Source organism: Corvus hawaiiensis, chromosome 6 (genome assembly GCF_020740725.1).
Source record: "Corvus hawaiiensis isolate bCorHaw1 chromosome 6, bCorHaw1.pri.cur, whole genome shotgun sequence".
Taxonomy (NCBI): domain Eukaryota; kingdom Metazoa; phylum Chordata; class Aves; order Passeriformes; family Corvidae; genus Corvus; species Corvus hawaiiensis.
The window spans coordinates 6602656-6617304 of record NC_063218.1 but is presented as its reverse complement, the minus strand read 5'-3'; the positions used below and the strand labels follow the sequence as shown (position 1 = coordinate 6617304).

General features: G+C 44.8%; 1 protein-coding gene across 1 annotated transcript in view; it reads left to right on the top strand.

Moving 5' to 3' along the window:
* Positions 1-2871: 2871 nt before the first annotated feature.
* KCNH5 (potassium voltage-gated channel subfamily H member 5) overlaps positions 2872-14649 on the top strand; it is a 162978-nt gene continuing 151200 nt past the window's right edge. The window contains exon 1 of the mRNA XM_048307320.1: positions 2872-2986. Coding sequence (XP_048163277.1) covers positions 2914-2986 — 73 coding nt within the window. The 5' untranslated portion in view covers positions 2872-2913. The remainder of the gene's footprint in view (positions 2987-14649) is intronic.

Sequence of the window (14649 nt, the reverse complement as noted above, 5' to 3'; positions counted from 1 at the left end):
GCCCTGGGAGTGATGATTCTTCAATTCATAAATCACGGAAGATACATTTAAAGCTCTGTGCTGTGAATCAGAACCAGTTCTGAAATGTTTAATAGTCCCTGAAGTAAAATAACCCTCTCCTGTAGGTTTAGATTCCAAGGGTCAGCTCTTCACTACATGCAGCTGAACTTCATAGTGTGTGCTGTCTCCACTTGCTGTGGGAGTTTGGCGCTTGCCCACTGCCAGCTGGATTTGGGGTATTGTACCTTTTGCAGAAATACCAGAAAAGAGGTGAATCACCCTGAGCAGGTGCTTCAAATTTCAGTAGAAAAGAAATGGTGAAGCAGAAGAGGAAGGAATTGTGATTACGTTAGTATAGCAATGTGCTCATTCCCTTTTTACTTTTTTCCTTTCAGGAAAGGAAAGCTAGTTTCTTCCCTTAAAGAAATACAATTTGCAAGACAGGAGGAAAGAAGAACTAGGAATCTTCTGATCATCCATCAGGCATGTTGTTACATTTAGCTTAGACTTTTTTTTGCTTTTTAATGTTTTAACAATTAATTAATTCCTTAAAATTGAAACTGTTTTTACTTACCTATTCTGAGACAAAAAAAAAAAAAAAGGCATTTTGAATCACAGTGGATTTTCTGCCACATTTAAAAACAGCTGGTTGAGCCTGGGGTATTTCTGATGTAGAAAGAAGCTGCCTAGTTGCCTTTTTCCTACTTACACTGACCTCAAACCTTTCTGACAGTTTCCTGCGGGGTGGCTCAATGCTGTTTCCAAGCACAATTCGAAGATTCCCAAAAGAAGACATGAGTCTCTTTGCAGTTCCCAGTTTGCTTTCTTTGTCAGACTCTTCTTTTCAAGGTTATCTTTAGCCTCATCCAGCATTCTAGGAAAAGAAAAAGGTGTCCTCTGGAGTTTTTTGCAACCTTGATAAAGAAGCATCCCACCACATGTCCTGCCATTTCTACCTGACGTCTGTGACATTTAAAGATATGTTTTTGGAGCTTGTCCCTCTCCATAACCTATTGTTTAATTAGTGCCACTGGAAATACAGCAACAGAAGTTAACAGAGGGATCTTAAGTTGAGTAGATGGAGCAGGGAGGATGGAGTGACTCTTGGGCATGGCTGCCACACCAGAACAGAGAGTAGTGGAAAAGGTGAACAAGAAGGGGTTTGATGAAAAGTTAATGAAAAGGGGCGTGGGAGGGCAAGTAGCAAGTCTAGGTTTCAAAACAAGGTTGGGAAATGAGTAGAAAAATTCAGATTGGTTGGGATGGAGGGAAGTGGGGAGCAGAAGTCCTGGCAACACTGTCCAGACAGATCAGTCACACAGTATTTGCCTGTGCACAGCTGGTTTAGGTGAGCTACAGCTCACTTGAAACAAAGGTGTTACCCTCCACCCTCCAATTACCGGGAGTAAGGTTTCCCTGGAGCTTGGAGCAGCGCTCAGCAGGAGCATCTTTTAAACCTCACCACTCTAAGGAAAGCCCTGAAGATGCCAGACCTGGGGGGGGGGGGGGGGGGGGGGGGAAACAATGAATGCTTGACAAATGGGTGTGGTTCACCTTCCAAACGTGACTTCTATCAGCATTCCCAAGCTGATTGTAATTGAGCTGCTCCTGATTTGCGTTTGTTTAAATGAAAGGAAAACCAGACATTTTTTCAGGGACAGCAGTACTGGCACCTAGGAAAGAGCTGCTCCAGCAACAGCTCCTGGTGTGATAAAGATTTCAAACTTTAAGCAGTGGAGTGTAGGTGACCTCAGTGTGACTTGCTGGACCAAGACTTAAGCACAGGAATGAGCAGGTGCTGTAAGTAGGATGAAAAAATAAATACATTGATTTTTCCACAGTGGAATGATGTCCTCTGGGAGAAGCATTGCTGCTTGTGCCAACCAGGGCAGGAGTGTGCGGCACACCGGGATGTGCTTTGCAGAGCCCGCTCCGGCTCTGGATGAACACTGATATTCCATCTCTTAGTCCCTTCTACGATCCTTTCCTGTCTGCAGCAGCATGCAAAATTAGCAGAGGCCGAAGCAATGGATGGAGGAATTCCTTCCAAGATTTTACTGTCCATAACTTCAAATGTACTGTCCTAATGAAGAAACGGCTGGAGGGAGGACGGCGGCTGGGTCAGGAATAGGGCAGAGCTTACCCAGAAACTCGGGTGTGGTGTGGCGTCTCACGGCACTGACTCACCTGCGCCTCTGGGGCTCCGGCGCGGCAGAGCCGGGTCCCTGAATACCGTGCGAGAAAGGTCTCCAGCCACAAATTCGCCTCCTGTTGCCTCGCACGGAGAGAGGGGGGAATCCTCCAAAAAAATGTCTTGATGGCTTCAGGCAAGGCTGATGGCATTTTACACGTTACTTCGCACTTTGCGTTTATCTTTTGCGGGCCAAATGCGGCCGCCTTCCAGTGTGCCACACAAGCATTCCCGAGTGTTTTCCCTCAACCCCAACCGCTGGGAAAAGAACAAACCCCAAAGAACAACCACAAACAAAACAATGTATAGGTGCCAAACCAGCGCCTTTGGGGATTTTCGGCGAGTTTCGCTCAGGGCAGAACTTCTCCGGGGACCAGCGGAGGGGGGCACGCTCGGCGGGGCGCGGTGCCGCCGCCAGCCGCCGCATCCTCCCCATCCCCTCCCGCCGCCGCTGTCCCCCCCCCATCCCCGGGCGTCCCCCGGCCCGGCGGGGCGGGCGCGCAGGCGCAGGGGGGGCGGGCGCGGCGCTGGGTGCGCGGAGCGCGGCGCGGCCCCAGACCGCGCTGCAGCCGCCGCGGGGGCGCCACTACCATGAGCGGCCGCGGCCGCCCCTGCGCGACTCACGGGCACCGGGCGCTGCCGCCGCCGCCGGCCCCCCCCCGCCGCCGCCGCCGCCGCCGCTGCCGCCGCGCACCCCCGGCCCCCGAGCCCGGCGCTGCAGGATGCCGGGGGGCAAGAGAGGGCTGGTGGCACCGCAGAACACCTTCCTGGAGAACATCGTCCGGCGCTCCAGCGGTGAGAGATCCCCCGTCATCCATCCATCCAGCCAGCCATCCATCCATCCGCCCGTCCATGCATCCCTCCGTCCCTCCGGCTTCTCGCCCCGGCGTTGCCACGCTGGTGGGTCCGTGCCAAAGCGGTGCCTTCAAGGAAACGGGATCCGCTCGTCCCCTCCGGAGCATCCCCTCGCGGTCCTTGCCGTCTCCCCGCACTTCTTACATCGCTATCGCTGCTGCCAATTTGAACCCTTTTCCCTTTTTTTTAAAATGAGACAATAAATTGTAATCCTCTCCGCTCATCGGGTCATTTTTCCCCCCCCTTCTTCTTGTTCTTTAGTTTTGTAATAATTAGGACTTGCAGTCATTTCCATTCGGGGGGTTCAAAGTTTTTTGCAATTCTGTGACACTTTGAAGTCTGTGGCAAAGGTACCGGGAAAGCGGTGAGGGAGTGACTGTGGTTTGGATGATGGTAATGCTGTGGCTGAGCAAATGGGAAAAGAACTGTCTGCAGTTGGTCATTTACGGCTCCTCTGTTAGGTGAATATTTACAGGGCTAGTTCAGGACTGTGTGGTATCCAATTATTCCTTGCTGCAGGAGTTAATTTCACCCTTGCATCCAGCGCAAAGCACTCATTAAGAGCGCTCTACACAGCTGCATTAAAGTTACGATATGTTTGCAGCCCACTGTCTCTTTGGGTGTGCTGATGTAGATGCTGCTTTAGGCAAGTCCTGTGCTAGTTACATGCATTTTTTAATGTAGTTTCTGCACTGGCACTTAACCACTGTGACACAGGAGTGTTTGCACAAATGTGCTTTGGATTTGCTGAAAGGTAACTCCTTGGTCAGCCCAAGTTTAGGGTGACCCTGCCCTGGGGAAGCCCTGCTATGCCAGTGTACACCTGGTGACAGGAGTGGGAAAGGTGGGCAGAGCAGAGCATTGTGATGAGGTACCACATTTAGTATTAATCAAGACACCAGTGGCATGTGAAATCATGCTGAAAAGTGTTCCTTTCCACCTTTCCATATTGCACAGTGCTGGATGTACCCCACATTCATACCAGTATGGTCTGGTGTGCTGGCTTGGAGTTGATTTTGACAGCAGATAGTGAATTGGTGATTCATGGATTTTCCTCCTGAGCAGGAGTGAGATGAGTTGGAATTTGTTTTAAAATGTTGCATGTTAAAATGCCAGCTTTGTATTGAGCCATCAGCCATTTCTGGGGGCTTCCTCCCTCTGGTCAGTTGCCTCTGTCAGTTCTGTGGCTGGCAGCTGACTCCTTGTCAAGCCCTGGAGCTGCACAATCTCCAAGAGCTGGTTTCCCACAATAGTGTATTTATTTCCCAGAATATTAAATGCAGGAGTAATTAATAGGCATTTATACAGCACTTTCCCTCTGACAATTTCAAAGTGTTGGGTGGAATTTAATTGCACTTCATGGCTCCTTGTGGAAGAGGACATACTGAGGCTTTCTCAACCTGTTCTTCAAATTGTGGCGTAAATGGGGACTTGGGGCATCACAGCTGATTTCCCTAGGTCATGCAGCATGTTGGTGGCAGGGCTGGGAGCATGGTTTGGGAATGCCATGGTTTTGTATTGTGCTCTAATTAAATCACACATCCTCCCTGATGAAAGCTCAGTAAAGCTTTGAGCTATCAAAAATTGGAAAAGTTCAGAAGGCTTTCGAACATTATACTTTAAAAGCACGTATCCCCTCCAGTTTTTAACCTGGTCTGATTTAGGAGCATAAATCATGCTGATCTGGCAATTCATTTTGCTTTTTCTGTGCCGCTGATGATGTCTAAGCTTGATGTTATCTAGAGAGGCAAATTTTCCCTGTTGGACACAACGAAGAAAGTAGATTGGGAATTTGTATTTAACTCATGTAAGTTGTCAGTGTTGTGAGCTGAAACACGATTTAATTCTTATTTTTGTCATCCAGGACATAGCCTTATTTGTCCTTTATAGAAATAGTAATTTTCATTGGATTCAGCACTGTTTAATCCAAACTTAATAGTATACAGTGGAGCAAATCTGGTTCAAGTATCTCCTGCCAGTGCTTGGTAGAAGACAAGGATTTGGTCTGCTGACTGTCTGCTGGGCTTGTTTTTACACTTGAATTCACCAGGTTCCAAAGGATTTTTCATTGACAATTAGAGGAATGGGATGAAGGAAAGATTGATGATTGTTTTTTTAAAATACATCTTCAGCATGTCCCCCCACCCCAAAAGCCTTTCTGTCACTGTTCCTGGTTCAGGAACATTCTCCTTTGAGATTTGTCACGTTTTTGCAATCCCATTGCACTTCTTGATCATAAATCTTTTCTGAACAACCAAGAGAAGGTTTGTAGATACAGGTAATAACTTCTATTAGGTTTAGAATTACTTCTATGGGTACTGCTGGAAAAAATTAGGCAGGTATTTCAGCAGATAGACTCTTCTTCAGGTGAAATGGAAGCAATGGCTTCAAAATGAAGTGTAGATGGAGACAAATTACTCAGAGTTACCAGAGATGGATCCTAATAACAAAATTTACAGACAAAATTGTAATAATTTTACAATGTGGAAAGTCAGAACTGGGAGCAGGTGTAGTGGGAACACGGTGTGCAGGCTTGGTGTGGTGTCTGACCTGGTGTTAAAAGCAATCATATATTGAATTTTCAGCATTATTTGGGCACTTTATCTTTAGGAATGTTGTGAACCCTTCCTTTTTACCTCAGCTTTGGCTGCTTATCAGGTTAAAGTTGTGGGAGAAGCGCTCACAGTGTGCAGCCATGAGCAAAGCACCAAGGAACTGAGCAGAAAGGAACGGGGTGGCTGTGAAAGGGGTGACTGTGGCTCTTTGCCCTCTGTGTTGGAGAGTGGGAGAGCAGGGCTGCCCTGCTGGATGCCCTTCTCCCAGCCAGTGTGTTTGGGAAGGACGGAGCAGCTGTCAAAGTGATGGAGAGGTGCCACGGTGTCTCCTTGCCCTGGGAAAGTCTCTTTTGGAGACAATATTACATCTTGGAGCTTGTGAAGTGTTTTATTGGGCAGCATCACAGGTTGCAGGTGCTTCCCAAAGCATGGGGTGGTGCATGGCAGCCTCTGCTTTGCAGGTTCTTTGCCCACACCGCAGCTGAGCTCCACTTAAGGAGAGCCAAAGCCCGTGGGGAGCAGCGGGGTCTGTCTTTAGGGCTGCTGTGGTTGGTGAAAGGGACAAGCCCTGAGGACACCCAGACCTGTCTTCAGGGTAATCTCAGTGCACTCTCTGCAATCTTTTTTTTTTTTTTTCCTTCTTTTAAAGCACAGTGAAAATACACTGAGGCTTATCTGAGGCTCACAAAGATTTGATGTGATCTTGCTACAGCCTTGGCTGTGCCCTAGATCTTACGAGCACCAGGTGTTTTGCTGAGCTGAAAGAAGAGGTGTTTTGTGAGAGCACTGAGCTAAATCACATTAAGGTGACTGCCTTTTACTGCCATTAGTATTTGGGATGTTTAATAAGGATGATCCTAAGGGCAGTGTTCTCTCCCAAGATGTTCTGAGCAGTCTGTGCCCACTATTACTGACATTATTGTCTGCTTCTTCAGTGCATTCAGAGCTCCTACTGATACTGACCTGTGCTCAGCACTGTGGAAGTGCAGGGATTCATTGACCTGTCCCATGGGCAGAGTCATCCAGTGAGTTGAGCCATGCACATCGGTCTTGCCTTCACAGATTGTATCAGCAGAAAAATTAAATACATGTTAATGGCATAATTTGCTTTTATGGTAAGAGCATGAATTTGTGGAAAGGGTAACTTTGGGACTCGGCAGCAATCTGCAATAAAGACTGCTAACAGTTTGGAAGAGGGGATGAATTTTGTGAAAAACTGTATATAATCTTACATGATAAGAGTCATCACTATTGGATATTGTTTCTGTTGCAATAACTCTTAGAAGCTTCCTCGTGAAAGCGGGTCTTTCACAAGTGCATTTTGGCACTGGAAGGAAATCATAGCTCTGTAAGGCTTACATGGGAATTTCAGCGTGAGTTTTAATGAAGCTAGCATTCAATTCCCTTTATGCCATGTTCCTGAAAAGCAGGTCCTTCACACAGACCTTTCTGCCCTTCTGGGTCCCTGTGACTGATGGGTGAAAGGATCAGCGCTGTTCACACGTGACTGCTGTCAAGGCAGGTTACCTGGAAAGGGAGGGAAAACAAGTGTCACATGTGTAGCAGTAAGACACCTTTTTAATTTTTATTCTGCTGGTATTACAGATAAAATAAATGTTTCTTGGCTCTTCTTCTTACTAGCTTGTGTAGGGTTCCTGTCTTACAGGCGGGGATGTGGGACGTGATACATGTGGGCTTCTCTCCCCTATATTAAAATGAGCTGCATTTTCATCTGGCACCAATTAAATCACACATGCTGCAGAGAGAAAGTTCTTTAAAGCGACGTACTTCAAGTTTACTGGATGTCTGTCACTGGGGATCCTCCAAGGAAAATGTAGAGCTCAGCAGTTCCCTAAATCCCTGCATAAAAGCAGGATGCACTGTGCGGTGAAAGTTTCCATCCTCCTGTTCAGCTCAGAAGTTATCAAAGGGATGACCAAGGAGCTGATGTCATTAGGGCTTTCTTTGGCATTCGAAGGCACAGGGTTCCTTCTGCAGTTTCTGTGACTGCTGGGCGCTTGCTGACATGTAAATCAATGCAAAGTGGATTTTTACACTGACAAGCATTACTAGATGACATATGTGAGGAGTTTTCAGTTGCAGACACCCTGTTTTCCTTCCTTTTCAAGTGGGCTCGCTGAGTGCAGATGGATTAAGCATATCAGACTGCTGCTGAAACTGGGGGAGTTCTGCATGGTCTGAAATGTTTATTTTTACTTAAAAAAAATAGTTATGGAAGCTCTGTGCCATTTTATTAATTTAGAAACTTAAAGAATGCCATATTGTTAGCTAAAGGAAAATCTGGATTTACGTGAGATATGATCAGCTGCTTTGTGGTCTCATTTCTAATTGTGGGTCTGCTTCTCTTCTCTTCTCTTCTCTTCTCTTCTCTTCTCTTCTCTTCTCTTCTCTTCTCTTCTCTTCTCTTCTCTTCTCTTCTCTTCTCTTCTCTTCTCTTCTCTTCTCTTCTCTTCTCTTCTCTTCTCTTCTCTTTTCTCTCCTATTCTCATTCTCTTTTTGTTTATTTCGTTCTATGGTGGGTGGGGTGATGGGAGAGGTAGCCTTTCCTTTGGGGGGAAGCTTGAGTGCTGCTGAGCACTTGCCACAAGAGGTCACTGCAAGAGTTGCTGCATTCCCAGGTTAATGTTGAAACCTGAGAGAAGGAAAAAAATTAAATTGATTTTTTTTTTTTTGAGGAAACATTCTGATTTTTTTATTGCAGTTGGAAGGAATATACAGCCAAAGAATAATGTCAGGAAGTGGAAATACATTTAATTAGCCTGTTTTACAGGGTGCTGTCTGGTGGTGAACTGGGATTTTAAGTTATTCTCTTGGATAGCTGAAGGAAATAGGATTTTCTGATTCGATAACATTAAATAATAGAAGATTTTGGAGTTGGTACTCTAATAATCTGCTTTTCAGATAAAAAACCAGGACAATACTTGTTTAATCAGCACACTCAGGGGACTGGCTATTGCAAATGCTAAGCCCCGGGTATCCCAAGTGGCCAGGGACTGACTCCACACCCGGGAGGGGTTCTGGGACCAGTCCTGTTGAAAGCTTTGCTTCAGCCACTGGCACAGAGAGGAGAGCACAGGAGATGCAGCCGATTTTCTGCCCAAACATGTTTCTTTTTGAGAAGCAGCCAGGCTCTGTGGAACTGCAGCCGGGACTTGCTGTGGGCTCAGTGTTTGCAAGAGGAGCCCTGTGTCTGAACAGCTCCTGTTACCACAATTACCACAATCTTCTCCTCTGGGAATGTGAAGCCAGCGCTCTCATTTGTGTAAAGCTGGAAGTCTGGATTCTCGTTGCTCCCTGAGGGTGCCTGTGTGCCTTGAGTGAGAGCTGCAACATGCTCCAGTTTAAATTTAGTCTCAGTACATCTATGTTGTGTTCTGCATAATTTTAATAGAGAGCAGATTCAGCAGTGGCATTTGGATGATAACCAGGATAGGTGAGGGTTAGTTTAATTCTAGGATAAATGGATGTGTGGGGGAGAAACTGTGATCAGAATTGTACGAAATGTCATTTTTCAGGTAATTCATAGAGATGCTCTCATGTCCTTATTGCCTCAGAGCTCTTCCTCGGGTCAGCGATGTGCCACGGTAAAGGCTGGGGCTGTTTGTGGGCTTCCACATTCCAAATGATTACAGTTAATTTTCTAAGTTTTCAGGAGGTAAATTTCAGGCAGACTCCTAATTTTTCTTCTTGAGCTCGCTTGCTAAATTGCTGAAAGCTGCTGTGTTCCCAGCTGAGCGACTTACATGTGGATTTAATATTTCAGCCAGTGCTGGATTATTCGTCTTCTGTTTTATTTGAGGAGCATGTTTTTGGGGCAGGAAATGGATCATTTCAGCATAGTCACCTTGCTCTGGGTTTAGTCCTCGTTGCATCTTCATAATATTAGTTTTAAATAAAGACAACACTGGCACAGAAAGGTGACGTAAAGAGTTGGTCCGTGGAGATTTTTTTTTTTCAGGCAAGCAACACTTAATGTACTGGGTAAATTGGATGGCACTGATGTTTTGCATGCTTTAAAGACACTGGGGAAAGTATAGCTTTGTTAGAAAACAGCACTGTGGTTTTACAGACTGGAGTTCAAAGTGCTGTTGGAGGTTGCTGCTTCAAGAGCAGAGGTTCGTCTGCAGCCGACCCCAGAGCTGGAGGGATGTTGGTGCCTGTTGAGGCAGATTTTAGAGGGCTGTGCCCTCCAAAAGGGCTTAGGATCTTCCTCTGTACTCCATGGGGATGCAGCACATCTTGAGCATGTGGTTGGAGTCACCACAGACAACACTGGGCACTGTCAGGGCCAAGACCTGCTCAGGAAAGCTAAGAAAATTAAAAAAGAGAACTGTTTTTGGACACCCCTCCTGAATACACACACAGAGGAGCACCACCAGTTTTCCAAGATGCTCTGAACAAGTCTGCAGCAATATGCTGACCCTGTGTAGTTATGAGGAGAATCGGCTGACAGCAGTTGAAGTGGTTTGGGGCTTTTATATTAGCAAAAAAAGGCAATTTCCAGATTTTTCACAGCCCCTGTGAGGTCTGGGCTGCCTTTGCTCTGCAGTGGAAGGGTGGTAGTTCTGAAGGACAGCTCTGTGTAAAGTTGTTAGAGGTAGGAATTTGTTCATAGAGGGAAACACTGCTTCTTTTTGTTATTATAATCATTATTGTTGTGTTCTGCTACTACTTTATTTTCTTTACAGCATCTTTTCAGTGGTGACCTTTCTAAAAAAGGTCAGTTGCCTGTTTCCTTGAGAAGAGATGGAATTCTCAGAAATGGTGATTTAAACAACTTTGGTTGCAAGTGGTACCCAAGCATTCTTGAGAAAAGATGATTAGAGACAATGTTTCTCACTTGGTTAAGCATATCTTCTGGAATGACTTAGCTGTTCTTGCTCTCCTGTCATTACATAACATGAATTTTACACTGCTTTGGGCATTTCGTTAGTTAAAAAAATTGCTCGCACACTGTGGTCTTTTTATTTTATTTTAATAGCAAGCACAAGGCTCAGCACTGTGTTGAGTGCTAGCTACTGCAAGGTAGAGTAAGATTAAAGGCTTGCTGCTCTACAGCATAGGCTGCTTTCACACAAAAGAGCCTTTTTACAAAATAGAAGCATGGAAACAGCAAATGCAGTGGCTTTTAAAAAATTATTTTCCTCAATTGTGTTTTCCAACCTGAAGTTTTGCTGACTGTATGCCTCTAATACCCCGTTTCCTTGCCATCAGCATTGAACCTTGTAAATAAGAGAGTTATATTAGCTAATAAAAGGCCCACTGCCTCCCTCAGAGGAATCTGGCAACTCTGAGACAGACGAGTCTGCTGGCAGACCCTGCTTTCCTTACAGACAGACTCTGGTGCTTGGAGGCATCTACTCAAGGAGCATACACAACCTACAGAGTTGTGATTTGGGCTCTCTACAGTACATCAGAAAGGGGAATGGCTGGAGAAGATGGTTGATGGAGGCAATGACACCAAGACAAGCTTAGAAATAATAAAAATTGACCTTTTATCTGTAAGGAAATGCGAAGTGCACTTTCAGTGTGTCAGAGAAATCTAAGAAGGATGAACACATCATCGGAGATTTTAGGACAATCATTGTGTGAGTTTTGAAATCAGCTGCATAGAAATGTTTTCAGTACGAGATACCACACCATGGTCATCTGGATCCCAGTTTCCTGGAGTTCCACCATATATTGGATCAGGCCAGCATCTCTCAGAGTCACTGTCCTGCTTTCAGCAGTGACCAGTGTCTTGTGGACCAGTGGGGAAGTCGCCAGCCTCTGTAGTAAAATACTTGTGAGATTGAGAGTTGCTGTACAAGGAGAGAGAAGATTTCCCTTTCTGGGCCACAGCATGGACACTGCACAAGTTTTAGTTTCCAGCCCCTTACAGCAGAACATCAGCTGTATTTATGCCCTGCCATTCTTAACTTTGGCTATCCTTGGCAACCCCTGTTGTGATCTTTCCGTGAAGTTGTGACATAATTAAAGTAAATTCATGTGTTCTGGTGTTGGTGTAGTGGCTGGAGTCAGTAATATCCAGTTATGAGTAACTAAACTCTCTTAAGAAACACTTGTTATTGAGAATACCTCCAATATAACATATTCTCTCAAGAGACTTGCTTGCAGAATACAGCTCTTGTCTGTTGGATCTGACAGGACTATGGCTGTAGAGATCCCAGTGCTGGTGTCCTTGCCATGCCCATCACCCTGCCATTTCCAGACCTTTTGTTGGCTCCTTTTCTTTTTCTTCTGAAGAAGGCACAAAACACCCCTTTCATCTGTTGAAGACTGGAGCAGGGAAGGAGAAGCTGCGTCTCCTATGAAGGGAGTCTGAACACCTCCATCCTTGGCTGCCCTGTGGCAACTGGAGATGGAGATAAAATGAGGTTTTTTCTAGCCCTTGTCTCTTACACCTGGTTCAGGCAGACAACTGGAAATTGGACAGAGTGGAATTTGCCATAGAATCATGGAAATCATAACCAAAGACACAACTGTGATGATCTTTATTAGCCAGGAAATTGTGAATTTGAATTGCAGAAATACAGAAGTCAGACATGCAGGTGGATTTAGTCCAGGGGTGGCTGTGAATCCATCCTCAGGGAAGGGAACTGAAGAAATGGACTTTCAATGAGTAGTTAGTGATGATGAGATGATTTTATAAAATTATGGTCAAAAAAAGAGAGGTTCTCTCAAAGTGTCCTGTCATCCAGTACATAGTTTGGATTTTTACAGCTGGGTATGGACTGGCTCATGTAGAATTAAATCTGCCTGGAGTTATGGTCTGTAACTGTAGAAATATGGAAGAATTAATTGTGTCTTGGTTGAATAAAATCACATGGCTCCTGATAAAATATAGGGTAGGTTAAATACAGAGAGTCCTGTGGATACTGAGATTTGGGTACACAATAAAACCCAAGGGTCAGACACTGACCTGTTCTTCCTTCAATTTTATCAAGTTGCTCAGTGAGCAGCAGCATTAATGAAATGTGGATCCCTGTGGTTTTGTGCCCACAGCTGGATTTATTGATCTCTAACAAGAGGCAAACATTGAATCAAGATTCTCCTTCAGCTGGAATTGGACACACACACACACACAGATACTGGTAGTGGACCTGGCAGTGCTGGGTTTGTAGTTGGGCTCAATCATCTTGGAGGTCTTTTCCAGCCTAAAAGATTCTACAATTCATATTCATGTGCTGAGCATGGATGAATGAGCTTTACTCGCTTAGGAGACAAGGGTAAAAAACAGAAGTCAATTAAGTAAATTTAGTCAATTAAGTAAAGGAAAATTCAAGGAGAGAAAAGAAAACACCTTCTAATATCTGGTCAGGCTTCTATTCTATATACTATGGATCTGATCTAACCTTAAAAATTAGAAATACTAATATCTACCAAGATTTTTCTAGTGTCTTTTTTTTACCACAAATTTTACAGGATTTAGAATAAAAAACAAAACAAACCCACAACAATTTATCAATAGCTTGGGTTTATGTTTTGTCCCCTCCCAGGTTTCTTGTGGATTTGATCAGCTTGGTGAATGCTTTACCAAATATTTTGAGACCCTCAGGTGCAAAGAAGTATAAAATCCACAGAAGACAACCATTAAATGCTGTTTATCTGGCTGCACCACGTGTGTACGTGTGCTGTGTGCTCCGTGCCCTGAAACAGTGACGTGGTGGGAATGCACAATCGAGTTAATGTCTGTGGATGGGGAGGCTTTGCAGCAGGAGGGTTTTCTGCTTCTGGACTGTGGCCCTCTGGGGAGCTCAGGCATGTGCAGAGCATCCCTGAGTGCATCATTGCCAGGCTGTGCCCTTTGTGCTGAGATGTGTGAGCAGAATTTTGGCCAAAGATGGTTCTATAAGGACAGTCTTTCCAAATCTAACCTGAGGGTCGTTGCAACCTTGGGTTGTTTCCCTGTGGGATGGGAAATCCAGAATTGCTGATGCTCCCAGCATCTCTAGCTCCTGGAGCATGGTAGTGATGGGGTGGCAACCATGGGGAGAGCTCGGTGGGTTTGGGGGGCTGGGGGTGTCTCCCCTTTTCTAAACTGGAGGTGCTGCCTAATAACAAAAGGCAGAAAACCTTGCAACAGTGTTAAAGTGGTAGGATAAAAAGCAACTCTTTAAGGAAAGCTTTCAGGTGCACAAATACGGCTCTGTGCACACGTGAACAAGGATTTCTACAATTTTTGTGAGGCTAATTAATTAGTATATCTGGCCAGTACATCCAACAGGAAATCAGTTACGCCACCAACCCACCCTCGGGTCAGCCCTTTGAAGTTTGTCCAGGGGCTTCTTTGCCCTGTTTTCTTGTTATATGTCTTAAGTTCAGGTTGAAAACAAAATGTCCTTATCAGAAATTCTCCTTCTAAGTATAAGACTAAACAGAACTTCAAGAATATGTTAGAAAAGGGTTAGCTTATTATGAGAAAGGGCAGGAAAAGTACTAGAAAGTGTACAACTCTATATTAAAAATCTACAAGGCTACAAATATATGAAAAGATATAAAAAGCTAAAAAATCTTTAGGCATCAGAGGAGATGCCGGTGTGGGGGGAACATCAGTACGGTGGGATGAGCTCCAGCAAACCTTTGGTCCCCAGGGGTTTAGGGTGTCCCTTGAGCTGGGCTGAGTCCTAGCAGAAGGGGCTGTGGGAATCCAGGGATATTTTATGTAGTGCTCAGGCTTTACTCCATGTCTCCTGCTGCTTGTAGCAAGGACATCTTCCTGTGGGCAGGAAAGCAAATTTTTAAAGTTGATATTTAGGCTTAAAGAATATTTGTGATGGATCTGAATAAATGCCTTGAGCTTAAAAGTGTTAGATTTCACAAAATCCAAACTTCTATTCCTCCCATTGACTGGCTTTAAAATATTTTAAAATCTGCTTTTCTGTAGAAAATCCAATAATCTCCAGATTATTTTTTTTCAAAATTCATGCTTATAAAGAAAAAAGAAATACTATTTTTTTTAGTACATGGTCATTATTCAATCGAATAATATTTGCAGAATGTACAATCCAGTCTCAGTTATTAGCA